At 55.1% G+C, this 26,822-nt stretch overlaps 11 protein-coding genes across 11 annotated transcripts; 5 read left to right on the top strand and 6 right to left on the bottom strand.

Moving 5' to 3' along the window:
* Positions 1-56: 56 nt before the first annotated feature.
* Positions 57-1,460, top strand: J3D65DRAFT_609195 (RPEL repeat protein). The gene is made up of 3 exons (XM_066798662.1): positions 57-594; positions 700-800; positions 883-1,460. The coding sequence occupies exons 1-3, from the start codon at positions 434-436 to the stop codon at positions 1,053-1,055; spliced, it is 435 nt and encodes a 144-aa protein (XP_066659553.1). The 5' UTR covers positions 57-433; the 3' UTR covers positions 1,056-1,460.
* On the bottom strand, positions 1,146-2,796 carry J3D65DRAFT_14616 (uncharacterized protein). The gene is made up of 2 exons (XM_066794047.1): positions 2,416-2,796; positions 1,146-2,161 (listed from the first exon to the last, which is right to left on the bottom strand). The coding sequence occupies exons 1-2, from the start codon at positions 2,701-2,703 to the stop codon at positions 1,403-1,405; spliced, it is 1,047 nt and encodes a 348-aa protein (XP_066659552.1). The 5' UTR covers positions 2,704-2,796; the 3' UTR covers positions 1,146-1,402.
* A 1,540-nt stretch (positions 2,797-4,336) lies between these two features.
* J3D65DRAFT_643441 (general substrate transporter) lies at positions 4,337-6,491 on the bottom strand (the record flags this gene model as incomplete). The annotated part of the gene is made up of 10 exons (XM_066802088.1): positions 4,337-4,506; positions 4,558-4,631; positions 4,684-5,148; positions 5,214-5,269; positions 5,344-5,618; positions 5,675-5,794; positions 5,857-5,924; positions 5,993-6,140; positions 6,192-6,296; positions 6,347-6,491. The coding sequence occupies 10 exons, from the start codon at positions 6,489-6,491 to the stop codon at positions 4,337-4,339; spliced, it is 1,626 nt and encodes a 541-aa protein (XP_066659551.1).
* An 841-nt stretch (positions 6,492-7,332) lies between these two features.
* J3D65DRAFT_14087 (uncharacterized protein) lies at positions 7,333-10,487 on the top strand. The gene is made up of 2 exons (XM_066793991.1): positions 7,333-8,334; positions 8,667-10,487. Exons 1-2 carry the CDS (start codon positions 7,823-7,825, stop codon positions 10,141-10,143), a joined length of 1,989 nt encoding a protein of 662 aa, XP_066659550.1. The 5' UTR covers positions 7,333-7,822; the 3' UTR covers positions 10,144-10,487.
* A 343-nt stretch (positions 10,488-10,830) lies between these two features.
* Positions 10,831-12,756, bottom strand: J3D65DRAFT_598964 (uncharacterized protein; the record flags this gene model as incomplete). The annotated part of the gene is made up of 1 exon (XM_066797870.1): positions 10,831-12,756. One exon carries the CDS (start codon positions 12,754-12,756, stop codon positions 10,831-10,833), a length of 1,926 nt encoding a protein of 641 aa, XP_066659549.1.
* Positions 12,736-15,662, top strand: J3D65DRAFT_609172 (DNA-directed polymerase-like protein kappa). Its single transcript, XM_066798661.1, has 2 exons — positions 12,736-13,424; positions 13,479-15,662. Exons 1-2 carry the CDS (start codon positions 13,236-13,238, stop codon positions 15,357-15,359), a joined length of 2,070 nt encoding a protein of 689 aa, XP_066659548.1. The 5' UTR covers positions 12,736-13,235; the 3' UTR covers positions 15,360-15,662.
* A 66-nt stretch (positions 15,663-15,728) lies between these two features.
* On the bottom strand, positions 15,729-18,206 carry J3D65DRAFT_14131 (cytochrome P450). Its single transcript, XM_066793996.1, has 2 exons — positions 16,602-18,206; positions 15,729-16,549 (listed from the first exon to the last, which is right to left on the bottom strand). The coding sequence occupies exons 1-2, from the start codon at positions 17,755-17,757 to the stop codon at positions 16,098-16,100; spliced, it is 1,608 nt and encodes a 535-aa protein (XP_066659547.1). The 5' UTR covers positions 17,758-18,206; the 3' UTR covers positions 15,729-16,097.
* Positions 18,207-19,258, bottom strand: J3D65DRAFT_14130 (uncharacterized protein). The gene has a single exon (XM_066793995.1). The coding sequence runs from the start codon at positions 19,004-19,006 to the stop codon at positions 18,656-18,658; it is 351 nt and encodes a 116-aa protein (XP_066659546.1). The 5' UTR covers positions 19,007-19,258; the 3' UTR covers positions 18,207-18,655.
* J3D65DRAFT_14129 (Alpha/Beta hydrolase protein) lies at positions 19,259-20,752 on the bottom strand. The gene is made up of 2 exons (XM_066793994.1): positions 20,315-20,752; positions 19,259-20,265 (listed from the first exon to the last, which is right to left on the bottom strand). Exons 1-2 carry the CDS (start codon positions 20,646-20,648, stop codon positions 19,511-19,513), a joined length of 1,089 nt encoding a protein of 362 aa, XP_066659545.1. The 5' UTR covers positions 20,649-20,752; the 3' UTR covers positions 19,259-19,510.
* A 2,210-nt stretch (positions 20,753-22,962) lies between these two features.
* J3D65DRAFT_598959 (uncharacterized protein) lies at positions 22,963-24,378 on the top strand (the record flags this gene model as incomplete). The annotated part of the gene is made up of 2 exons (XM_066797869.1): positions 22,963-23,094; positions 23,149-24,378. The coding sequence occupies 2 exons, from the start codon at positions 22,963-22,965 to the stop codon at positions 24,376-24,378; spliced, it is 1,362 nt and encodes a 453-aa protein (XP_066659544.1).
* A 255-nt stretch (positions 24,379-24,633) lies between these two features.
* Positions 24,634-26,628, top strand: J3D65DRAFT_13719 (glycylpeptide N-tetradecanoyltransferase-like protein). The gene is made up of 2 exons (XM_066793955.1): positions 24,634-26,348; positions 26,398-26,628. Exons 1-2 carry the CDS (start codon positions 24,888-24,890, stop codon positions 26,593-26,595), a joined length of 1,659 nt encoding a protein of 552 aa, XP_066659543.1. The 5' UTR covers positions 24,634-24,887; the 3' UTR covers positions 26,596-26,628.
* Positions 26,629-26,822: the final 194 nt, after the last annotated feature.

The raw sequence follows: 26,822 nt of genomic DNA, 5'->3' as shown, positions 1-26,822 counted from the left end.
TTTTGACAGGTTCTCCAGGTTCTCTAGGTCGATGAAGAAATGTCGTCGGTCGGTCGCAAGCGGCAGGCGGTCAGGGCAGGCTCGCAGGGCAGGGCAGGCTGCCTGTTTGCGGGGCTGAGGATGGATCGCCGCGCAGCCCCAGCCCCAGTCGCAGCTCCACCTTCCAGCGGTCCCCTTCCCCAAATCGACAGCTCACGAGCTGCATCCTGCCCAGAAGCCAAAACGCGAAACAACACACATGATCTCCAGGTCAACGCCTCCCGACCCATACCCATAAGGTACCCACCGGACTGACCTACTCACACCACCCTGTCCCGAGGCCACGCCAGTACTGTACACTACTTCTACATCATCCCTTCTCGCTCTGCTCCCTCGACTACTTCCCCGCACCACAGCTCCCGACAACCCCGTTGCGCCCAGACAACTACTCACCATGGCGACCGAATCCGAAACCCCCATCGTCGACACCGCGTCCATCTCGCCCGTTGCTGCTGGCCCTGAGCGCCGCAACTCGCTCGAGAAGCACCTGCAAAAGCGCCCCGACGCGCAGGACTTGAAGAACCGCCACATTCTGCTCGACACCAACGCTGCTCCGTGAGTTCCTTTGCCTGCTGCAGCCTCGGCCCCTGAATGCTCCTTGTCCGTCACCCGCATCCTCGCTACTCGTGCTGATCCGGGGTCGCGTACCTCGTCCGACAGCGCTCTCCAGCAGAAGCAGCTCGAGCTCGAGCGCCAGCAGATTGCCGACAACTTGAAGAAGGGCATTGCGCATCGCCCCGACCGCGAGACGCTGGTTCAGCGTAGGTTCTTCTCCATGCGCTAACCCCTGAACTTCCTCATCCCTCTGTCCTCCACGTTGCATGTCGCGACTCACTCTGTTAGGCCACATCCTTCCCGACTCCACCGCCGCTCCCGCGCTCCAGGCCCATCAGCTGGAGCTCGAGCACAACATGCGTGCCGACAAGCTCGAGAATGCCCTCAAGAGCCGCCCCAAGCCCGAGGACCTGGTCGAGAAGGGCATTCTGACGGCGGACGAGAAGCCCGTGTCGGCATGAGTTGGCATACACACCCGAACACATGGCGTTGCGGCGCACACGGCATCATCGCTGGCCAAAGACGCGCACTATACACAAAACCAAAGGAAGTAACGATTGCGAATGATGACAATAAGGGTGAAGGCCGTCGTGCTTTCACTGGAGGCTTGCATGTTTTGGGTCTGAGAGGTTTCCATATTGCGGTCTGTTCCTGTCAATGGATAGGTCGGCAGTGCAACAATTCAATTTGAATTCTCCATCTGCCTAATCATACCAACCTATGAGCAGAGCGGATTTAGGATTTAAACAAAGGACCGTGTTCTTCATCAGTCGTTAGCCTCCGCAGACATGACACCCCTGAGAAGCATTCAAAAGTTCTTTGTTACTCCCGGTTGGATCTTGTCCAAAATCACTGCCATCTCCTCCCATACCCTCTTTTGCTGCTTCAGGCCTGCTTCGGACAGCACGAATTTGGATGGGGGCTTCACTTTGCCTTCGCTGATGTACTGCCCGTGCCACGTCTGGTCCGCTTTGCTTGGCGCCACCGCCAGAACAAGATTTCTAGCGCCCTCTTCACTCGACCGTGCCATGACCAGCTCAAATGCTTTGAGGGCGTATTTTGTGATCTTCGAGCCCTCGTAGAACTCGCGTCGCAGCGCCGAGTCACAAAACCCGGGGTTGACGGCCGTCACAACGACGGGATATGGCGAGGTGTCACTCCGAGCGCCCATGAGCTCAGGGTCGGCGGCGAGCTGGCGCACGGCAAAGACCTCGAGGAGCTTGGAGACGTTGTAGCGGTCGTCCATGCGGGCTTTCTTCTCGTCGGACAGGTCGGAAAACAGCTGGCCGGGGCGGGCATCGCGCTCGGGGAAGTCGGTGAAGAAGTGGACGAGCGACGAAACGATTTCGAGGTGCGTCAGCGTGCCCGTCTCGCGCGCCGTCGCGCGCAGCTTGGGCAGCAGCAGCAGCGCGAGCAGGAACGTCGAGATGACGTTGGTCGTGATGGTTGTTTCGTGGCCTTGAGCTAGTTTGAAGTGCGATGTAGCGACGCCGGCATTGCACACGAGTGCGTCGAGGCGGGGGAGCTGCTCTGCGCGCGCCGCAAAGGCTTGGACGTTTTCATAATCCTACGAGAATTAGATGACTTCATCGAGGGAGGAGCGGGGCTCGGTAGGAAAACTCATGGCACACACAGCCTCCCACGCACTGCCGCTCATGGACGCTTGAATGCTCCCTTTTGCTCTTCTCTTAGACTCATGAATGCTCTTGAGCACATTCTCTAGTGTAGAGTGACTTGAATGCTCCCTAAGGACGAGACTGATTCCCTGCTCTTGTTGTGTGCCACGACTTTCGCCAACAAGCCACGGACGGTGCCACTCACGCAGAGGTCCAGCTGCCACACCTCGACGAGGGTGGGATCCGATAGCTTCTCCGACTTGTAAATGTCCTGCTTGGCCCGCTCGCCGGCGTCGACGCGCCGCGACGTGATGATGACTTTGGCCGCGCCCAACCGCGCAGCGTACCGGGCGGTCTCGAGGCCTAGGCCAACGTTGGCGCCCGTCACGATGACGGTGCGGCCGGCAAAGGATTGCGTCGGCTTGGGCGGCTTGACGAAGAGCTGCGTGTAGACGAAGTCGAGGAGCACCTTGATGGGCGGCATAATGGGCATCGTCGATGTGTATGCATGCGATCAGAGGAATGAAGCTGTCAGAGTAGAAGAAAAGGGGCAATGGCTGTCTTGATAGAGTATATGGCCAGAATGACCCATAGCCTGTCAAAGTGCGCGTTATAAACGTCCGGAGCTGCCTCCACCGTAACGTACCAAAGCCCTAAGTCCGTGGGAATGGGCCTGGGTGGGCGGACGCGAAGGTCCAAGACACACATAGCTGGCGCGTCCGTCCGTGGCTTAGAGGTGGACCGGGGACGAGGGAGCCCACGGCTGGTGGACGTCTCTTCCCACCCCCTCCGCTGGTATCCTTGACGCTGGCCACGAAAGAGGGCGGCGGGTAGCACGGAGCCTGCGGTATGCCGGCTGGGCCTGCCAGGCCGGACTAGGGTATCGAGTAGGACGAGAGCATTGGCGGATTGGCGGCCAGAACTGGACGCGGTTGGACATGTGCTTTTTTGGAGAAGGACGGCCGTTGACTAGCTGGCGGAGACGGGCGGGCGGGAGCAAGGGATCGATTGATGCGTTTTTGCTACTAGTGACGAGTTGGCTAGCTGGGTGCGTGTGATGTTCCCGTCGGTCATGGCCAGCCAGGGTCCAGGGGCTGCCCTGTGCGCTCTCCCCTCGTCGCCAATCGCTTGCGAATCCACCAACTTTATTCCGACCCCGTCGCCCTGGATGCTCTAACGCTAGACTAATTCATCCCTCCGTCTCACTGGAAATACGCCGACGCTTGCTTTGAGTAATCAACACCGCAGTATTCTTCAACGCACGGCAGCTATGTAGTCACACCAACTACCGCAGAGTTTGCTGACTGGATGCGGAGTTGACGAATGACGCAGTAGCTCCAAAATCAAGACGGATCTGTCTGAGAAAAGGCTCCAAATCAAGAGCGTGGGAACAATGCAAGAAAACGAGATGGTGCCAGCAACGACAAGTTTCCACGGGAAAGAATGATCTATACGGCCAAGTCTACAGCAGAAAGTCGAGAAGTATTCGCTGAGTGGGTATTCTTGGGCGGTGTCAAAATGTTTCGAAGCGCAATGCAGACAAGCCCGAACAGGAGTTGCTGATGAAGGGCAAAAAAAGGCTCAGGAAAGAAACTCGCGGCATGAAAATCAAGCAGTGATGAGCAATAGTGGTCGTCGTGATGCTGGACCTATGCGATCAAGTCGTGGCGTCTTTCCGGTGGGAGCGTTCGATGGACTTCGCAAGTTTGCCGGCTCGGCGGCTCAGAATCAATGACTGAGCATTTCTCGATGCGACAGACATCATGTAAAGCAAAGTCAAAGGCAATTGGTCCATGTCGTCCAGGTGGTCCTTCTGGAAGCGTATCGACTCTCGGAAACATCTGGGCCAATCCAACTCGAGTTTGCAAAGACAGCGCCATCTCACACGACGTCTCGCTCGCCAAACCGGTCAAAATTGAGATTGAGCCCAGACGTAGTCTTTATGAACTCGGGCGTGGGAAGATATGGGACACTGCCATGACGGCAGTGCCAACGCCTGGGGTATCCGGACAGGGCGGTCGTATTGGGGCGGTGGGAAAAGAGAAAGGAATAGTTTGAACTAAGGCGACGTCCATGATACCCTTCCCTCTGACGATCCCGACGTTGATGATTCTGCAGGCGACCTTTCAGCCTCTCTTGTCCAGCGGCTCTGGTTGGGGAGCGACCTCCACCTGTTCGATTCCATGCTTCTCATCCACCACACGTGGCGTTGACACACTGCTGCGTTGTCCCGTCTCCATATCTCTGTGCAGCTCAGTCACACCGAAGAGTTCGTCCATGCGCTCGAGAGAAAGTCCTGGAACGTCATCAGCACTGCCTCCACTTTCTGGAAGCTTTAATCCCCTACCTTTGGTTTCGGGAATAAAGAACCAAACAAACACAAACATGCTGAAGCAGAATGAGCCGTAGATGAAGTAGGTTCTAAAGAAACGTCAGTCTCGAACTCACAAATTGCAGGCATGAACCAACTGACCCGTATCCAGACTTTCCGACAGTCGCAATCATGTTTGGTGTCGCCCTTGCAACAACAAAGTTGAACAGCCACTGAGTCCCGGCTGCGAGCGCAACATTCATCGACCGCAAGCGTGCTGACGGAATCTCGCTCGTGTAGATCCACGGGACCGGGCCCCAACCAAACTGAAAGAAGGAAGCGAACAAGAAGACCGCGACGATGGCAACGTAGCCAGCTGGTGGAACAGGGTCTCCCTCGACCGGCGGCGACACGCGTATGTATATGGCTATGTAGTACATACTTAGCCCTTGTGCGATGCTGGTCCACAGCAGCGAGCGGCGTCTTCCAAGAGAATCGGCGACGAAGAGCAGGAAGCAGGCGCACGCCACCATTTTGACCACACCATAGATGCCGGTTGCAAAAAGGCCACTCTCTGTTTTGCCTATGCCGAGGGATTTGAAGATTTGAGGTGCGAAGTAGTTGATTCTGCCAAAGTCAGTTCATCACCTACAGGTTTCCCCTTTCAGTATGAGTTCGTGAGCCAAACTCACGCGTTAGTTCCAGTCATTTGTTGCGCAACCATCAGACCAACACTTATGAGAGCACGCTAACATCACTAGATTAGCTCTGTCATGAGAGAAAGAGGGGGAAAAACAGGCAAGTGGTTGTTTTTGAACTCACTTTCCGGTTGCCGGGGATGAGCCACATTTCTCTCAACAGGTCCTTGTACGATGAGCCCGCAATTAGCTCGCGCTCGTGATCAAGCTGTTCTTTGATCTCAGTCAACTCGGCCTGGATATATGGATGCTCCTCTGGCAACTGGCGGACACGAGTGAGAATTCTCAGCGCCTCCTCGTTGCGGTCTTGTTTTGCTAGCCAGCGTGGGGACTCGTTGCAAAGGTACATGCTGACAAGAAGAAGTATCGCTGGAAGAGCTTGGACTATCAAGGGGACAACTAGGAAAGAGTCAGTCGAGTCCCATAGGCGATTCCACGAGCTGAACTTGACTCACTAAATGTGGATTTGCCCGACAGATGCAGCAAAGAACCATAGTTCGTCCAGAAGGCCAACATGGTGCCGGTTACAATAAAGAGTTGGTAAAGTCCTGTCAGGCCTCCACGAATCGCACGCGCTGAAATCTCATCAGTCCTACCAACGGAGACCACGGGAGATGCATTATGACGAAAGACTTACGCGCATTTTCACTGACATACAAAGGAGTGATCATGCTGGCTGCACCTACTCCGACACCCGCCACAAATCTATTTTACCGGTCAGTACAGTTTCTGATTGCGTTGCTTGGCGGCAAGATTTTAAAGCGCAACCATACCTGCCAATGTACATGACCGGAAGATGCCCTTCACCCGCGGCTTGCATTACACAACCGACAATTGCGACAATGGCGCTGAGCAATAGGCCGATCCTCCGTCCCCATTTGTCCGCGATCCAGGAGGCTACGAAGCACGCTGCAAAACAGCCTGGGCCTAATAAGCTTTCAAATTCCAGGAGTGCAGTAAGTCCCAACTTACCGGCTTGGAGTGTGGAGACTATGTTGGCCTCAAGATTCGCAAGAGAGGTGGCACTTCGACCATCGAGGCTGTACATTTTCTTGAATGCCGGTAGCGTCAGGACTCCTCCCTGTAAAATCTATTAGCTCGAGCCTTTTTCTAATGCCGTAGAGTACCTGAAATAATTCCAATGTCCATGCCGAACAGCATGCCTCCGAAGCATGCGCTGCATGCCAGCATGAAAACCCGCCATCCGTATATTTGCGTTGGGTCTTCATGGATCGCCTGATTTTTGACCACGAGCTTGAGGAAATTGGTCATTGTGGGAGGAAGGGGCGGGCGAGCCCACGTGCGCGACCAGTTGGGGAAGAACGAAGGGCGACCAGAAGAACAGCCACAGCTAGCACCGGGCAAAAGTAGTCAAGGCTGAAGATTGAGTGACGAAGTCGAAGCGTTGTCGTCGCGGACAAAGTCCATCTATCTATGCACCAGCAAGCCCTGTCGTGACAGATGGCGAGTCAGCCAAGGCAGTCGGCCTAGGCCCTAAATGAGCGGCAGGGCGACGGACAATTACTCTGAGTAGTGGGAAAACCAGGCGGGTATATCAGCACGAATAAGATCAGATCCCAAGACGCGGTCGAATTTTCCGACCGACAGCAAACAAAGGCGGCGCTTTGTGCTCCGTTTTCGATGGCTGGAGAGCCAAGGCGGTTGGATATCATGGCAACGGTCGAGGCCTCGACGTTTCTTTGAGCTGAACTTGAGGGCTGAATTGTGCATCTCCGCTGAGGTGCGTTGCTCGCACAGAATCCGGGCCGCGGTTCATTCAAATCTGGTCACAAACTAACCTTCCAAGCGTAGATTTGTTCTACAGAGAGTTTGGGCAGCTGCTGGCCAAGCCGAAGCGAAGATGGATATTTGACCACGAGTTGACGTTGCAGATCACATCCTGGAATGGAAAAGTTCAGGTTCCCCGCCGCCACATACCCCAGCTTTAGAGTCGACAAGGATGCCACATGATGCGGAGTAGACAGTGGGTCTCCCCATCTTTCTCACCACCTCCGAACCCTTGGAGTGAACCGACATGGTGCCGACCCTCTCACGCCACGCGCCATTTAGCCGGGGTCGGTTAAAAGGACACCGAGGATAGAAGAGGTTAAAGTGCGACTGGAGGACGTATGTAAGACATACCAAGAGGAAAACAGGACGGCTTGGTCTCACGGACAGCCAGGTCAAGTTTCCGCCAGCATCACGAAAGAAGATCAGCCTCAAGGAACTAAATTATCCAATCAACCTCAAAAGTTGTGCCACAGCCAGCCTGTTGGCGCCACTGCAGGGCTACGGATTCCTTGGCACGAAAGAGATAGCGATTGATTGAATTGCTGTTGGTTTCACTTAACGGACCGCACCGTTCGCCATTACCCCTTTTGGAACACCATCGCAAACGGTCAATTCGCACATCGTCATCAGTCACCGAGAACGCCAAACATCCGCAAAACCGCGGAGGCACAGCTATTTCAAAAGCTCATCGACCGAAATCAGCAAAGATAAACAGGAGATACGACAGTCGGAGCCTCCCAAGCCAACCGCATGAGTATCAAGGCATCCACATTGCTCGCAACCGACGTCCACCGCCAAGTCCGAAGGAAACCATGTCTAGTCATGCCCCCAGCGCCTCGGCCGCCACAGCGTCGCGCAACCGCTCGCATCCGCCGCACGCCTTCTCGCTGAATCCCATCGCGACTCGTGATGACCTTGCGGCCGCATGCATCGCGTTGTTGGATCCACTGCGCGCGGGCGCCTCGCCGGGCGGCGCTCTGATCCGCGTGGGCGCCAGCGGCACGCGATTCGACGAAACTGCCGCGCAAGGCGAAGGCTACGCTCGCCCCCTGTGGGGGCTGGCGCCGCTACTGGCAGGGGGCTTTTGGTGGGAGGGGGCGGAGCTTTGGATCAAGGGGTTGATCAATGCGACTGACCCAGAGAGCGACGAGTTCTGGGGCTACATGGAGGACAAAGACCAGCGCATGGTCGAGGCTTGTCCGATTGGGTTCGCGCTGGCGATTGCGGGGGATTACTTTTGGAAGAGGTTGGACGAGAGGCAGAAGAAGAACGTCGAGGCGTACTTGGGGAGTATGAACGAAAAGGATATGCCGAATACAAACTGGTATGTTGCTTTTGCATGTCTCAAAATTTCAGTGGGTTTCTTGAGAAGTGTGTTGTCGGTTTCAAAGTTGTTCGATCTTACGCCCCCTGAACCCCTGAGAGCAAGTGACCCCCACGCCACGAGCGGATTCGAGATGGATTCGAGAATTCGAGATGACCCCAAATTTTTCCACCAATCGTTTTCACACTTGAATGCTCCCAGAGCCCTCTACGGGAGCACTTGAGCTTGAATGCTCCGCATGTCCCTCCACGGGACCACTCGTTTCCAGAATCCTCTTCACTGACCTCCTTTCACCCGATCCCGCCCACTAACACTTCTCCCTACGTGTCCAGGCTCTGGTTCCGCGTCTTTGCCAACCTTGGCCTCGCCCAAAATGGCGCTGAATACTCGTCTTCGCAAATCGAGCGTGACCTGGTCCAACTCAACACTTTCTACCGAGGCTCCGGATGGTCCAACGACGGCCCGGCTGGCTACACGCAAATGGACTACTACAGCGGATCATACGCCATCCAGTACTTGCAGCTGCTGTACGCCAAGCTGACCGAGTCAACAGATCCTGCGCGGGCGGAAGAATTCAAGAACCGCTCTCGCGCGTATGCAGTAGACTTTGCATACTACTTTGACAGCAGCGGCGCAGGAATCACGTTTGGGCGCAGCCTGACGTACAGATTCGCCATGGCAGCGTTTTGGTCAGCGGTGGCGTTCGCGGACGTGGAGCTTCCCGCGCCGCTGACCTGGGGCGTGGTCAAGGGAATACTGCTGCGGAACCTGCGCTGGTGGACGCGCCAGGAGCACATCTTCCAGCCAAACGGTGTGCTCAACATCGGCTACACGTATCCCAACACGTACTTGGCCGAGAACTACAACTCGCCCGGCTCCCCGTACTGGTGCATGCTTGTTTTCGCGGTGCTGGCCCTGCCCGACTCGCACCCGTTCTGGAATGCTCCCGAGGAGCCACATCCCGCCGAACTGGGCCTTCTCCCGCCCATACGCAAGCTCGAGGTCCCCCTGCAGATTGTGAGTTGTAGGGGCGGTCATCACTTTTTGCTCTGCAGCGGCCAGAGCTGCCATTACCCGCTCAAGAACACGCAGGCCAAGTACGGCAAGTTTGCATACAGCGCCGCATTCGCGTACAGCGTGTCGACGGGCTCGTACACGCTCGAGCAGTTTGTCCCCGAGTCTGCGCTCGCGCTGAGCGACGACGGCGGCGAGATTTGGAAAATGAGGCGCGAGGTCCTCGACGCGCGCTTTGAGGAGCGCGATGGCTTGCCCGTCTTGGTCAGCGCGATGAAGCCTTGGTCCGACGTCAGGGTGGACACGTGGTTGGTCCCCCCTGCGGAGCGCAATCCGTACTGGCATTTGAGGTGCCATCGCATCGAGAGTAAAAGGTCAATTGAAACGGCAGAGGGTGCATTTGCTGTACACGGCTGCTGGGAGCGCGATGGCAGGACGCTGGGAGCGTTCGACGACGAGGTTGGTGAAGGGTACAAGATTCGAGGAGAGGCAGTCTTGTCCGTCTCCAGATCTGGAGCCGTGGGAATCGTGGATTTGCTTGGTGCTGAGACTGGAAGAGAAGGGAGTATGCTCGAGGCCGATGCGAACAGTAATTTGGTTGACCCACGGACTTTGCTGCCGATTTTGAAGAACAAGATCAGCGCCGGAAAGAAACAGTGGTTTGTCACGGCGGTGTTTGCCATCCCTGAGCAGAGCGTGCCACAGTGGAAGGAGATATATGAGGAGCATTGGAACGAGAAGCCCTCTATCCCTGACTGGTTACTTAATCTCATCAAGGCTGATCAAGAATCTTAAGACATGGGTCGAGGCTTGGTTGCAAAAGTCGAGGGACTAGTCATGGGGCACCGACTGGAAACTATTGGGAGCATTCATACGCTTCGACTGATAACTATAGGGAGCATTCATGAGGTTCGGCTGAAAACCATAGGGAGCATTCATAGGCTTCGACCGAAAACCATAGGGAGCATCCAAGCCACTACAGACCAGTGTGCTCTCAAGAACATTTGAGCTCCAATTCGCAGAACCTGAGCCTCAACGCTACGACTTTTGCAACCAAAACAAGGGTGGAGGTCAAGCCCAGAAGGCGTAATACAATTTCTTAGACTATTTTGGGGGGCCATTCTATGGTAGACTAGAAATCACAAGTGGTATAAATCAAAGACGAAGGCGGCGGCTTGACTCAAGTTGAAAGCTGGGGTATCTCTAGATGAAGTACAAGGAGGACAGACACCCACCCTAGCCGGATGCGTAATAAGGGGAGACAGACTAAAGGTAGGGAAACAAAAAGATACGGCGCTGAGCTTGCTAAAACATGGAAAACCACACGACGACTGTAAAACGCCTTCCAGTCTCGGATGAAGACACTCCAGTGACCAAGGAGACCCAAAAAGACTGACATGTGAAATGAGATAGAGATGAGAGATGAAACGATCGTGTCCAAAACGTCGACATCGCAAAGGGATTGTTCAGACATTAGGGAATTTAGTAGTGCGCACCGGTAAAGTAATCGGGGGGAGGCTTGGGACCGTTGAGCTCCACAGCGCTGTCACGATTCCAGGCTGGAAGAAGTGAGCCTCCGCGCGAAACTCCCTCGCCCTCCGATTCAGAACCTGACTCGTTTTGATCTTCTTTGGTCAATACGCGCCCGCCTAGTTGGACGTCGCTTACGCGGATTCGATGATCCAGCGCCTTTTTTCCTTCTTTTATCATCAGCTCCGTGGCTGTCAGACAGCGCTTAAGGCTCTGGTTCAATTTTTGGCTGTCGACGAGGATCTCTCGATGTTTGGAGAGGTCCAATTGCAAACGCTTTTGGTCCTGGAGGAGATGCTTGGCATCCCTTTCTGCCAATGCCCCTGGTGTAAGAGCACCTTCATCCGTTGACGATTCACTAGAAAACTCGTCACCGGAGCCGCTGGACTTGAACTCGTCGTCGCTCTCGTCATCCGAGGTCCCAAGGCCAAGCAATTCGTCATCATCATTCGCTTCGCCTTCATTAACGGAAGAAAGAATCGAAGATCTGTTCGTGCCAGCCGAGGGAATACGACCAGCTCTGCTTAGTCGTCGAAATCGCTTTAGCTCAGCCTTTTGTTTGCGAACCTCGCGTTCCAGCTGCCGATTGATGGCCAAGAGAGACGAATTGCTGATTTCTAGATCCAGCACCTTTCTTTCCCTTCTTGCATTTGCAGCCAATTCATTCATCTTTTGCAGTGGATTTTGCGCCGAGTCAGAATCCGCCGCCGTCGCTGATGTGGGGCTCTGAGGAAGTGAAAGGGGTGATTGCAAGCCAGTATGCTGCTCCTTGCCGACGACGCTTCCACTTCGTCCATGTGCAGGAGCACCACCCGAATGTATCGTAGAGGGAGATATTACGTCGAGTTGAAAGCCGTTGGGAGACGCTTCTTCCAAAGTACTGGATATCGACCGTCTTGTTGTGGTCGCCGAGTCGATCGAAGATAGACTCGGGCTCTTTCCATGACGAGCAGCAGCTCCATTCTGCTCACCGCTCCATCTCCGCTGGTTGCCTGGTTTTGCGCTCACATCAGAATTTGAAAAGGTCGAAATCTCCGAAGGCGCGCGCCGGGCCGCGTTTGGTCTTGGAGTTCCCCTGCCGTTTGGCCAGTGTCCCGAGTCCTTGAGAGGAGATGACGGTTGCCCAAAGTGTGGAGATGTTGCCGATAGCGGAGGCGGTGAAGTCAAGGGTGAGCTGTTCTTCGAATCAGGAATAGTATTTGCGTGAAAGAATTTGGTTTCGACCACGCTGTTTGGACGGCTCCTTTCGATCCCTAGCGCCGACAGCGGCGGTGATGCCATGTGTGCGGGGCGCGTGTCATCTCTGCCCTTTTCCCCACTCGAATGGAGAAAGGTGGTTGACTTTTTGGGCGGCGGGGCGCTGGTGGGCTCTTGGGAGCGGACGGCGCTGGCGTGGAAAAACTTGGAGTCCCTGTCATTGACGCCAATTTCGCTGTTGGGACGAGAGCGCACCCTCGCAGAGGGATTGGCCAGCCTAGGTGCACTCTCAGACTTGCCTGCGCTGCTCACAACAGACCTGGGCCTGGAGGGAGTGCTTCCATAGCCCAATGTGGGAGTGCTCCTTGGGGGGTCGACAAGACGAGGGCCGCTAGGGGTATCTGGGGTGCCCGAGGGGGTGGACTGGTTGCTGCCGGCTCTTGACCGCCTCGCGGACGAGCGGGGCGTCACATTGTTGCTAAGGGACTCTTCGGCGGTGCGGGGATTGGAGCTCGTCGAGGACAAGGCGGAGCGGTTCGAGGACGCAGACAGCGACGGGGTGCTTTGGGTCGAGGCAAGTTTCGGGGTGAGGGGCGTTTTAGAGGTGCGGGAGGACGCAAGGGTCGGCCGAAGCGCCCTGCCATTGCTGCCGGCGGCGTTGAACCTGTCAGGCAGTGGCATGGTTCGGGAGGAGGATGGTGGAGCAGAGGTGAATCGGTCTACAGGATGCCAGGAGGAACGACGCGCACATTGGACATATTCGACGGTATTTGGGGGTGGCGGGCGGAGGCTTGGGGTTGGTTGTTTTGGTGTTGCTGGGCGGGCCCGAAGTTGGAACGGAGCGGCGCGATGCGGTGATGACGATGCGACGACGTGACCGACAAAAGGAAAACAACGCGACTGGGCTGCGGTGGTCGAGGTTGACGAGCAGTGTAGGATAGGAGCAGGGTCTGGAGAAGAATTCGGCTCCGCGACGACGGCGAGGAAGATGACTTGCTCTCCCGCCGTGCTGGCTTCCGCTTGCCTCCCTGTCGTGGGGTGACTTGGCCGTCCGCCGGTACCCTCTGTGGCTGACGCCGCAACGCGTTCCGCGCGTTCCTCTCCCAAACACCCGTATTTACCCTCGCCATGATCTCCGCCCTCGTCAACACCTCTTCGACATGAGCCATGAGCCGCATGCGGACCCAGATCCAGCACAGCTTGCCTCCGCCGACCCCGACCCGCCGCAACCTGCCGCCGAGCCCGCTCCGCCTGCCGACCACCACCGCGATGTCCACTACTCCTTGAAGCACCATCTGTTAGGCCCTTCATTGCAAAAGAGCGGCCAGGATGGCGTCGATCAGAACAAGGCCCGCCTCCCTTGATTTACCCCTCTGCTTCCTCCAGGGGCTGACGCTCACCAGGTAGCCGAAATCATCTACAACGCCTCCAAAGGCTCCAAGTACTTCAACAACGAAGAGTCCAAAGACAAGGTCCTTACCGAGAAGATCTCCCGTATTCTTGAGCGGAAGCGCCAACTCGAATGTCTAGACCTTTCCCACGATCGTCGCCGCGCAGACGACTACATTGCCGAGCTCGAACTTAGCCGAGACCTTTCTCAGGTCATAGTCCACATAGATTGCGATGCCTTTTATGCCGCCGTCGAGGAGCTGGAGAGGCCGGAGCTCAAGAATGTTCCTTTTGCTGTAGGCAAGGGTGTACTGACGACTTGCAACTATCATGCGCGAAGGTTCGGCTGCAGGAGTGGAATGGCCGGATTTATTGCCATGAAACTATGCCCGCAGCTCATATGCCTGCCCATGAATTTCGACAAATACGGGGCGAAAGCGAACGAGGTGCGCGAATTCCTTGCAGTGTACGACCCGCGCTTTGAATCAGCATCCATCGATGAGGCATACCTCAATATTACCAGATACTGCGAGGAACATGGAATGACTCCCGAGAGCGCTGTGGAGCAGCTTCGCCGTGAAGTCCATGAAAAGACCAAGATTACGGTGTCTGCTGGGATCGCTGCAAATACAAAACTTGCCAAGATTGCGTCCAACAAAAACAAACCAAATGGACAGTTCCGTATTCCAAGCGACCGAGCTAGTATCATGGCATTTATGAAAGACATGCCCACCCGCAAGGTCAATGGGGTTGGAAGGGTGCTTGAAAGAGAGCTCCAAGCCATTGGTGTGGAAACCTGCGGGGACATTTACTCTGCTCGTGCCATCCTCCCCAGACTTTTTGGCGAAAAGGCTTTCAAGTTCCTGATCGGATGCTTCCTGGGGGTCGGCAGAACCAAGATTGCGCCGGCCGAAGAAAGCGAGAGAAAGAGCGTTGGCACTGAATCGACATTCAAAGATATGAAATCCAAAGATGAGCTCCTTGCCAAACTTCGACGAACCGCAGACGAACTCCAAGGCGACCTCGAACGAACGCAGTTCAAAGGCCGCACTCTGGTGCTCAAGGTAAAGCTGCACACGTACGAGGTCATAACACGGCAGACGAACGCTCCTTATGCCATTTTCAAAGCGGATGATCTGTACAAATACGCCCTCCCGATGTTCGTCAAGCTCCAAAAGGAGATCCCCAATATGACCCTGCGCCTAATGGGGCTGAGGGTTACGCACCTTGTCTCGATGAAGAAGCCCGGCATTGACGAGTTTTTCGGCCTTGGCACCAAGACACCCGACGCAACCATATCCATTGGATCTAGCAGCAATACGCGATCTGCCACAACCGCCAACGACAACGACGAATGGGAAGTCTGGCCCGAAGCCGAGTTCGAGGAAGCCGCGCGCCAAGAGCGCGAAGACGAATTTGTAGAGACACTGCGGCTCAGCCAGCAGCAAGAGCACGGCGATCGAGACCAAAACCAGGAATCGCACACCTCGCCCACCGTCAAACATGGACGCCAGCTCAATGCCGCACCAAAGGAAAGTCAGGAGCCAGAGGAGCTCTGGGTCTGCCCAATCTGCATGCGACCCCAACCGGCCAACGACCGCGCCCTCAACGAGCATATTGACTTTTGCCTGTCGCGTGACGCCATTCGCGAGACGGTCAGGGAGGCGAATAATGAGGGTACGCCGCAGCCGCCAGAAGCGTCGGCGTCACCACAGCCAACCACAACGACAACACCGGTGGAGTCGAAGAATATTTTTGGCATCATGACTGCCGGGGCGGGGTCGGCTGGTGTTGCGCTAAGTGCGAACAGCAATGCCAAGAGGAAGAGGGGAAGGCCTAGAGCGGATGGGTTGGGTCAGGGGGAGAGTGGGAATAAAAAGCTTTTCTTTGGATAACCACGCCGATTACGAATAGGGACCAGGCTGATGAAGGTGTGTCCAAGACAGGGATACTGCCCTGGTGAGATGAGGCTGACTCTAGATTCTACAGCCGGAAAGCTGAGCGGGTATTGGCTTGGTAGGGGGTGCATACATCGGATGAACATAGAGTAACATAGTGGGTGTCGAAAGAAATGTGACAGACCTCCTGGTAATATGAGTGCACTCAGGGAGCATTTGTTCACTATTGTAGTCAGACTTAGGGAGTATTCATCTACTGCTGCAGTCACGCTTAAGGAGTGTTCATTTACTAGTATAGCTACACTTATGGAGCATCCGTTCACTGCTGCATCTAGACCTAGGGAGTCTCATTTATTTCTACACCAACTATGGCAGTAGCGCAGTCGTCTTATCTGGATCTCCAAAGGGATTTCAATGACAGCTTGGCCTTCTAGTTGATTTGGATGCTTCATAATGACACCTCAGTAAAGTGATTTTCCTTGTCCCCCCTCTGTCTCCATCATGAATCATCATGACTTTGCCAATAATCTCCTCCACCTTGAGCTGATACAACCAGCTTCCGTAAGACTACCCCATATGGATCCATCAAACCACCATATTGCAGAGACGAAAAGAGACAAAGGAAAAAGAAGGAAACAGAAATCAAAGCAGTTCAAACATCCTTAGCAACACCAACGCCAGCCATACCCCAAACTCCTTGTCAGTCGTGGTTTTCTCCCACTCATCACCACGAACCTACATACCACCACTATCTCCCAAGACAACCCTGCAGCCCCTCAGGTTCTCACACGTCACAGCCAAATGCTCGACCCATTCATGGCTCTCCTCGCCCGGCGCGCATCTGATCCCGAAAGTCTGCAGCAACCGCACGACCATGTAACCCGCCTCAGCCATGGCAAGGCCCTGGCCGGGACATTGGCGCGGGCCAGCGAGGAAGGGAAGGAAGGCGAAGGGGTGCGGCGGACTGCGTCGGTCGACGCGTGACAGCCAGCGCGCCGGCTCGAATGCTCCCGCAGCGGCGCCCCAGAGCTTCGGGTCGCGATGCAGCGCGTAGATGGACGTGACGACCTGCGTGCCCGGCGCCACGTAGACGGGGCTTGTGCCGTCGGGGCCGCCGCCGCGGGGGAGAATCGTCGCTCGCGTGGCTGTGCGGGTGTTTGTTGGCGCAACGGGATGAAGACGGAGTGCTACAGGATGTGCATTAGTTTTTGGTTTAGGCGGACGGGAAGCGGTACGTACATTCTTTCAACACGGCGTCTAGGTACGCCAGTTTCTTGAGCTGGGGGTATGTCGGCGACTGGCCGTCGAGCGGCGCGAGTTCGTCGAGGAGGCGAGACATGATGTCTGGTCGGCGTGAGAGGATGAATATTGTGTTGGAAAGGAGGGAAGCCGTTGTGTCGCGCGAGGCCAAAAGCACGCTGAGAAGCTCGCCGCGGATCTTTTCCTTGGACGCGCAGGAGGCTAGCTCGCGGAGAAAAGAGTATGGCTTCTTCTTCTCTTCGGGCTGGTCGTAGGATGGCTTGTCCACTGTGGATTCCGCATCTCGTTGAGCTATGGCGATGGCTTCTTCCACAATGGGGTCAACGTAACCATGGACCTGTTTGACTGCGGGCATGAGTCCGCTCCACCAGCGCAATCTGCCGAACGGATAGAGCAGAATGTTGGTGAAGATTTCTGACTTGGCTTTCTCATACGCGTGACCGAGGGTCCTGGCCGCGGAGGATTGCTCCTTGTCAGTCGACAGAGAGTGCACACTCTTGCCAAAGATGACTTCCGTGGCCGAGTCCATTGTCAGGCGAAAGAAAAGAGGTTGAAGGTCGATCACGCCATCATCTCCCGTGGAGTCTGGTATGACTTTGAGTAGCTGCTGAAAGTGCTTCTCGTACACCTCTAGGTTTGAAACCTCGCTCTTCGCAAAAGCTGGCCGCAACAGGTCTCGAGAACGGCGCCACTCTGGCCCTTCGATGGCAAAGATGCCGTTCCCAAGAAGCGGGCGGAATGAGTTCACGCGAAACGCGCCAAAGCCCCAGTCGCGGAAGTTGGTGTTGTACACCGCTCGCAGATTGTCACAATCGATCGTGTGAATCACCGGGTTTCCCAAGATCCGCGTAGACCACGTGTTGCCGAGCTTCGAGTACAGGGTGTAGGTATTTGAAAGGAATTTGCTGGAAGCGGCAGCCTGGAAGCTGTCATACATCAAGTCAATTCCACAGAGGAGACCGCGGGCAGTTGAGTGATGGCGGGTGTTGATGCGTTGACATCCATGTTTCCTGGTCCAGAGGCGCCTGGTCGACCAGGAGTGGAGTGCAAGGTAAACGACATAGAAGAGGGAAATGATGACAATGATGCTGGCAATTCGGCTAGCCCACGCTGTAGGTGTACTGATCTGGAGCATTGGGGTGTTGCTCAACAAGACCTTGATGTCCAATCCTCTGACGAGAGGACAATGCAATCTGAGAGGTGTCGTGGATCGAAAGTTACAATGGAACAAGGTACATCGCAAAGAGGTGGTTCACGAGTAGATGTACAAAATCCATGAGTAGCGGGCCATGAGGCCAACAGGGCATGGCACGGGGAAGCTGACAGCTGACGTGGGTTGGTGGACGCCCACCGCTGGCGAATAGTGTTCAGTCCGTGACCGGCTGCCTCTGATGATGGTCAAATGAGACGTGTTTTGACCACAGACGCGGTCATTTTTGGTCACTCTCCACTGGGCAGCCAAATGCGGGTCGCGTGTGAAGGATTGCCAGCCACGACACTGGGAGCATTCAACTCCAGTTCTTGAGTGGGATCACTTTGTTTCGCCCCTGGGAGCATTCGACCCCGGTTCCTGAGTGGGATCACCATGTTCCGACACTGGGAGCATTCGATCCCGGAAACATTACACGTCCAAGCGGGAATGGCTAGTGTGATGAGCAGACGCAAGGCAATTCAGAATCTAGTTACTGTATTCGCAGCCCCAGAATTGGACAATGTATCCGCAAGGTTGTAGTACCGACGTATTCTCAAGCCCGTATCCTTTGGTAAGCCCCTAAAAATGTCGACCTAGCTCTTGGCCAACATGGCATGGCGGTGGACAAATTGGAGAATCCTGGTCTGACGTGGACAGCGACTGAACGCTCCCTGAACGAAGGCCAAAGGATGCCCAGGCCACAAAAAGGGTGCAACCCGTAGGACAGAGAGCGGCCCCATAGACCGTATTTCAACGCCATGTCTTCGCGATGTTGTGTGCGACAGTCCACCAAGGTGGCTCATCCTCTCAGCCTCGCGCCCTCAAGCTCGACGCAATGCTCTCACGCCTGAGCCCCCAACTCCTGGAAGAGCGCACCATCCACGTTTTCCCAATGCCTCAGCACTGCTGTCAGTGGAATCGAGCCGTACACATGAGGAAAGAGCTCCGAATTCCTCGACGGTTCCCACTTGACCGTATCGCCCAGCTTTTCTAGGTCGACCTCTGCGACAACGAGGTCCGACTGGCCAGCAAAGAATTTCGCATATGTCTCCCCGGCCTGTACTGCTGTGGAAAGGTGGATGTAGCCGTCTGTCAGGTCGATCGAGGCGCCGTTGAACGAGGTGGATTGCTCCCAGGCGGTCCATTGCGGCCCGGTTAGGATCTTGAAGGCGCTTTTGTGTGAGGTGGCCATCGTTGGCGAAAGTGGACTTGAATGCTCCCGACTCGTGGGCAGAGAGGTGCGCAATGTTGGTTCGTACGAACGATGTTTGGGTGTCGTTAGGTTTTGGCTAGGTCTAATGAGGTGGACGCGTTTTAGACCGCGTCTCGTCTAGCCAAGTTGCTCGGCGTGCGATGCACCGAGCGCTATGGCGAAGTCGTGGCCGCATCCCTACATACACAGCGGGATACTTGAATGAAGTGGAATTTGGCACCAGTTTGAAAAGGTTGATTCGAAAGTAGAGCCTTGTACGTGGAAATTCGTCGAGTCATGTCAACCTTCCCTCGAAACTTTCTCAACCCAGACTCCGGTCACAACTTTTCAACCCTCCCGGCACATTGCGCGTCGGAATAAAAGAGACTCTCTGGATCCGGCAGCGCGGACGAACAATTGCTCCCTGAGCGCAGCTATGGCAGCAAATGAACGCCCCCTAGATGCACTCGCATTGCCAGGTCTCATTCCTTTCGACAAATGCAATCACACTGTGCCCAACGCCGAAGCCTCAACCTCCTTTCCCTCCCAGGTGTCCCTCACAAAACGCACAGCAGTCTCAAAGGTTTCAATCCGAGTCCTCTTCTCTTCCTCGTTCAGCCAGCTAACGGGCATCTGAGCCCACCCATGCGTCAAACCTTCGTACCGCTCCACTTTCAGGTCAGTCCCCCTGCCTTCGGCACGAACCTTCTTGACCCAAGTTTCACTCTGCTCAGATAAGCTGTCGAGCTCTGGTAGGACAAGATACATGCGCACTCGGTCATGCAGGCCCCCTTCACAGAGCTCTGCCAGCCCCGGAGATGCACGAGGATGAGCCGTCTGCTCGGGCGGACAATATGTCGGCGCCAAAACGTCGAAGCTGGAATGCCAAAACCCATTTGGAACTGGCATCTTGGGTGGCCGAGTCCGCTCTGAAGGCTTTTGGCGTAGGTCGAATGACGGATAGTAGAGCAAGAGCGGTATCTTGTTGGGATAATCCGGTGGAATGCGGCTGGGCCAGGGCTCCTCTAGCTGCGGAGGTTTGATGCTCAAGGCGAGATTCAAGGCAATGTTTCCGCCGCTGCTGAATCCTGCGATGGAGAGGCGGTTGGTGTCGAGCGTGATGTAAATGTTTCCCGACGCCTTTGCGTTTTCCGCTATGCCGACGCGAAGAGGCTCATAGGCATGTGAAGTAGGATCAAGGATGGCGGACAAGACATCCTCGGCATCCTCAAGTGCTGCTGGAAACTTGTCGATAGGGCCTTGGCTTTGATCAGTAAATGTACATCGCCTGTTGATAGAAGTGATTACCCATTCTGTAATCAACTGAAATCACAACCGCTGACAACTTTCGGGATATGAGGGAGCAAAAAGGAGCCTCCTCGAGGCAGCTCCCCAGGACGAAGCCACCTCCATGGAACTCGATTATCACTGGACAAGCCTCTTGGGTAGGTTCAGGCGGCAAAAACACGTAGACAGGAATGTTGTAGGTGCCGCGCGATGGGAGATTGATGACGAAGGGGATGGGAGGATCAGATGTGTATCGCAGGACCCAGTCTGGAGCAGCTCGCGGGAGCTTTACGAGTGCTGCCCGCCATTGGACATCAAGAGGTTGAGAGAGGAATCGCTGAAAGCCCGCGAACATGACGGCGTCGGAAGGGAGCGGGTAAAGAGGGCAACTTGGCGTAAGCTGTAGTGCAGAGACCGAGTTAAGAACGAGTTTGGTCAGGTCATGAAAATACGACGACGGGGCTCATGACTGCAGTGGTGGATGTGGTTGTTTCCGGTTTGTGCGAGTGGTCGTTCGACCGGTCCGGGAGCCGTGGGAATGACGACAGTGTGGCGTTGAGGTGAATGGCTCTTGAATGTGGCGGTGCAAATAGCCACCGCGGGTTCAGAGGCCAGTCTGGGAGCATCCATACGCCTAAGCAGACACTGATAGGGAGCATTCAAGCGACTCAAGACCAGAGTACGTGTTCAGGAGTATTCAGCAGTATTAGAGAGTTGTGATGGAGAGCATTCGAGCGCTGATGCGCAGAACCTCAGGATTGTGCCACGACATTTGTGAGCAGCCTCGCACGCAGAGTGCGCCACAAGAGATTTCGTTTCTCACGCTTGATCACCGTCAGGGCTGCGTCGGAAGAGTCGTCCACACAACAATGGTTGGGGTCAGTCAAGGAGCATTCAAGCCCCTAAGAGACTAGGACTAAAGAGCATCCAAGCCACAACTCACAAACCCTTGGGATGTGTGTGCCACGACCCTTGCGACCGAGCCTGGGAAGATGCGCCACAAGAGGTTCAGGTTCTTAAGCTTGTTCACCGTTACAACTTGCCCCTGGCCTACAGTGTCAGCAAGCATCACCATGCGATTTCCCCTGGCTCGAGAACCCTTCATTTATTCCAGAGCATGTCAGCCTTATGAACCGTCCCGTTTTGCCCACGTCAGACACCTTGAATTGAACGTTTCCAAGTTAGCGCCAACGATTGTTCGGCATATCTGTGACTTTTCCGGACTTCTGAGTGTTAAACCAATGAAATATGAGCACTTATGAATGCACATAGACACATGTCGTTGGCGACTGCGCAGGCTGTTCGCCTTCGGTTTAAATGTAATCGAAATTTCGCAATGATACGGCTGCCGCGAAAACTCAGTGTTCACCAAGATGCTTTTCCGACTCATTATAGAGCCTTTGCCCAAGGCTCCACACTTTCGAACCATGTCCATTATTCATTCAAGACTTGCGGGTGTGTTCGAGTGGCGATTTCAAACGCTGAGTATCACATGTGCCCATGAATCTAAGTTCTGTACGGCAACTAGGTGGAGAAAGTCCAACGCTGTGGCTGGTTCGCTCTGCGCAGACAAGACTGTACGCGTGTCCGTTGTCGTATGGATGATAGTGGCCGATTGGTCTCTGGCTGCCTCCGCATGCAAGTACGAACACCCGGAAGCATGGGACGCAGGCCATTGGCCGTAGAATGTTGGCAGTGTCGCCGTCCGTCATGGACTAGGTAAGGAGGCAAAGACATGGCAGGCCACTTCTCAGATACTTTCCAAGGCTCAGCCGATCGCTCAAAACTTATCTGGCAATCAATCTCTCTAGGCAAACAGGAGACCTGCAAGCTTACTGGGCAGGCGGCGGCATATCAGATGGTCTGATGACGAGAGTGAGTCCGGCACCAGGGGCAAGAAAGCCTTTCGAAATGACAGCGGTATAGCAGCAGGAGATGAAGGGATTCCATGCTCATGCGCCTGGACATTGATGATGCAGCAGCAGGCGAAGAGGCGGGAACGAACGCATTGAAGCTTTCGACCGTGATGATGAGAGACTGCTCGAAGGATGGACGTGCCGTGGGACTGGGACAGCTTCCAGGTCAAGGCCAAGGGCTAGGCCAAGGAGAGTACGCAATGCACGGTGGGGGTTGATCGGCGAGGATGGCGCGACGAACAGACAGCTCTGGAAATGGTCGAGACGCAACATCTGCCAAACAGGCTGGCTGGTGGTTTGCAGGGCTGCAATAAGTAAACGCATTTTTGGTACGTGACAGCGTCCATTGGCGCGCGCACAGTTGATGGGCAAAAAGTCAGCAGCGGCAAGTAATAAGCAGGCGTCCTAAAGCTGTGGAAACGGGCTGCCTGTGCCTCGCCGCAGATAGATGGCCGCGGCATCTGCAACTCAGCCCCCGGGCCCTCCTCCACATCCACAACCTACCTTGCGCTACTATTTTGATTCACGTATCCGCCCTTACCGCTTCAAACTTCTTCAACTCACCGGCGGGCGCTCGTTACCACCAAGCTTTCTACAGCGCTGCCCTCGTGCCATACGTTCCTGACTGCCGCCCGGTGCCTCGCGTTGATGCTCGACTGATCGAAGCTCTCGGAAGACGTCTCTTCCCGCCCAGCCTACCTCCTCTCTGTCTTACTCGCGCTCGGCGCTTGCTCCTGACCTCGACCCTCGAGCATGTGGCTGCCCGTCAACACAAAGCGGCGATCCGTGATACTCCCGCGACAAGATCCACCTCAAAACAATCAAAACGATCAACCTAATCATGACAAGGATTCATCAGGGACGGATTGGCGCGCATTGGTTGTCGTAAGTCTCCTTGCTCTGGCGCCTTCTCGCTCGCGTTGACCCTGACATGTCTAGGCCGGTGTCGTGATCATCTTGTTCCTCGCCATCGCCGTTGGTATCTACTTACGCCTCCGCGTACTCCGCAAAAACTCGATGCCTGCGCACAAGTCCGCGCGAGGTAACTTCTTGAAGCGCAAACTGCAGCAATGGAATCCGCGCAAGAACAAGGGCAAATATACGGTCCAACTTCAAAACGAAGACACCGAATATCGTCGAGGGCCTCAGAGCTCCCTTCATAGCCGAGAAATGTCGGGAGCAACCACAGAATCGCCAGCCGACGTGGAAGCTTCGGCCGACATCAACAGAAACACATCCATCAGGAGCGTCATGACGCTACCTGCTTATTCGGCTGCTGCCCGCGAAAACGAAAGGATACTTGGTCGCGAAGGCGACCGAGCTGGCATCGATGTTGTTGTCGAACACCCGGAAACCGTGGACGAAGAGGAGCTGCGGCGGGAAGAGGAGATGGAGTCTCTGTATCAGATTCGCGTGGCACGACGCGCTGAGCAAGCGGAACGGGAGGAGCGGAGACGTGTTAGGCGGGAAGCTCGCGAGAGAGGTGATCTCGAGACTGTTGCGAGATTACGCCGGGAGACTCGAGAGCGTCAAGAAAACGGCGGGCTTTTGTCAGCAAACCTCATCACAGAGCATCAAAGTGCAACTTCACAACGCGAACGACGGGTCTCATCCGTACAATACGCTGAAGTCGGAGTTGCGCGTCATGATGGTACTCGAATCAGGGCGAATTCGGCGGAATCGGACAATCGACCTCTACTCGACGGCGCTTCTTCTTTCGGTGCCAGCCAGCCCTCGAGCGGGAGAATCACTCATCACCGCGACATGTCCTCCACCTCTGTCTTGTCCAACTCTACGGCTGCGTCACTCGATATTTGGCCCACGGCAGACACCATGCGAAGCGACAGTCTTGCACCCGGTCCCAGCGAATCTGTTGAGACTGTCACTCTCACCCGTTCCCGCTCTCCGTCCGGTTCGAGACTTACGTTGGCACCGACCTCTGAAGTTGACCTCGGCAGTGCCAGGATCCCAGGACCTGAAGCTCCCCGTTATGAAGAATCTGGGTGGGAAGAGCCACCTCCATACACGAGCCCAGTAGAACCTCGAGTTCCTCAATTGCCTCCTGTGGAAAGACTCCCCAGCATTCATGTAACGGCGACAACACCTGTAGATGAAAGGCCTTTACAGCGAATAAGTGGCATCACGGAGAGGACTGAGCCGGAGACTTGATGGAAGTCTTCAGCTCGGTACCTGTATGTAGTGACGACGGAAGGCGTTTAGTTTGCGGTGGATACCCTGGATAATGTTTTCACGAGGTCGACGACTTGGCCCTGGCGATTGGTATTGGTCGACGATTCCAACAGATCTTTTTGGGCACTTGGAAATAAATTTGGAGCTCTCCTGCAGGAGGACACTGGTACAGCGATAGTATTTGAATCAACAATCTCTTTGTATCATGCAGAGGATTGAACACTAGCGACTGTGGTCTTCAAAATCATGACTTGCCTAGCTCTTATGAAGCCAACAACGATTAGGAAGAAGCGGACTTCAGAAGAAGCTGACTTGTAAACACGCACTCGGACTGCCTTGAAAAAGCTCGGACCACCTCCTCTCATCGACGCATACCTGCCGGGTTGCGTGGTTGAGAAGCGCTCGTAGCCCCACCACCCCGCGTGCCTTTACCACCTCACCGTCACCTCGATCAACCACGCCCTCTGCCCACTATCTCGACACCCAACATGTCGAGCGAGTCGAGACCGGTCGACAACACGGCCGCAGCCGAGGCCGCAGCAGAGGCTGTCGCCGAAACCACCAACGCGAACGACGAGCACGAAGAACAATCCTCAGCCGACGAGGGGCACGATGGGGCAGCAGACAGCACGGCCGCACCCGAAGCAAAGAAGAAGAAGAAGAAGAGCAAGAAGAAGAAGCTTAAGGAGGCATTGACGGGAAGCTCCAGCGCCGAAGCATCATCAAGTTCCTCCAAGCCAGCAGTGAACAGAGAACAGCTGGAAGCACTACTGGCCATGAACCCTGCCCTCAAATCCGATGTCAGCGGCATGAGCGACGCACAAATCAACGACATGTTGAAGAACCTGAGCTTGGCGGACATTTTGACTGGCCTTTCCACCAGCAACAACAAGAAGGACATGTCGAGTTACAAATTCTGGCAGACGCAGCCTGTGCCCAGCTTCGAAGAAAAGGGCAAGCTGGCGGAAGATGGTCCAATCAAGATGATTGACGTAGACAAGGTGTCCAAAGAGCCTGCTCCAATGGTCGAGGGATTCGAATGGGTCACCATGAACCTGCAAGATGCCACGGAGCTGCAGGAGGTCTATGAGCTCCTGTCGCACCACTACGTAGAGGACGGCGAGGCCATGTTCCGGTTCAATTATTCGGCTTCCTTTTTGAACTGGGCATTGAAGGCACCGGGCTGGCGTGACATTTGGCACGTAGGCGTACGCGCCACGCAGTCCCGCAAACTCGTCGCATTCATTTCCGGCGTTCCTGTCCGACTCCGTGTCCGCAGCAAGACAGTCAACAGCATCGAGATCAACTTCCTTTGCGTCCACAAGAAACTCCGCTCAAAGCGCCTGGCTCCCACTTTGATCAAGGAAATCACCCGCAGGTGCTACCTCAACGGCATTTACCAGGCCATCTACACCGCTGGTGTCATCCTCCCGACTCCAGTGGCCACTTGTCGCTATTATCACCGGAGCATTGACTGGGAGAAGCTTTATGAAGTTGGATTCTCGCCTCTGCCTCGCGGATCAACCAAGCAGCGGCAGGTTCTCAAGTACAAGCTTCCGGAGAGAACGGCTACCAATGGGCTTCGCCCCATGCAGCTCAAGGATGTCGAAGGTGTACAAGACCTCCTCACTCGGTATCTCCAGCGCAGTCAAATGGCCCAAGAGTTCAGCAAAGAAGAGGTTGAGCATTGGCTTCTCCACAAAGAGGACGGCGCGAATGAGCAAGTTGTCTGGTCGTATGTGGTCGAGGATCCCTCGAGCGGCAAAATCACCGACTTTTTCTCCTTTTACTGCCTCGAGTCAACAATCATCCAGGACAAGGCAAACCGCACCGTGAGGGCTGCGTACCTCTACTACTACGCCACGGAGACGGCTTTCACGGGTGGTGAGAAGGAGCTAAAGGTTAGGCTGAATGAGTTGATGAAGGACTGCCTCATTCTGGCCAAAAAAGTAAGTGGAGATGGCATGGTGATTTCTTGCATTGACTAACCTGCGATAGGCCAAATTTGACGTGCTCAACGCCCTCACCCTCCTCGACAACCCGCTCTTCTTGGAGGAGCAAAAGTTTGGGGCTGGAGATGGACAGCTGCATTATTACTTGTACAACTACCGCACGGCACCTCTTCTTGGGGGTACTGATGAGAAGAACGTGGCGTCAGGAAAGCACATGGGTGGGGTTGGTGTTGTCATGCTCTAGTTTTGCTCTTTATGCGGAAGAGCGATGCGTGTGCATTTGCGGAGTCATGAGATGTACAATTTGCATTAGGGACAGCATCTATATCGTGAACAGTCACACTTCCAATATTCAACTGCTACAACGATGGAGACCGACTTAGTTACATGTACATTGTTGATGTGCCGGTAAAATTGCGGTTCGCTCGTCGCTGTCCGCCGCCGTGTTGGTTGGTTGGGCGCCGCCGCCGC

This window comes from Phyllosticta citribraziliensis (genome assembly GCF_038025025.1).
Source record: "Phyllosticta citribraziliensis strain CPC 17464 chromosome Unknown J3D65scaffold_1, whole genome shotgun sequence".
NCBI lineage: Eukaryota > Fungi > Ascomycota > Dothideomycetes > Botryosphaeriales > Phyllostictaceae > Phyllosticta > Phyllosticta citribraziliensis.
This window is presented reverse-complemented; position numbering and strand designations above follow the sequence as displayed.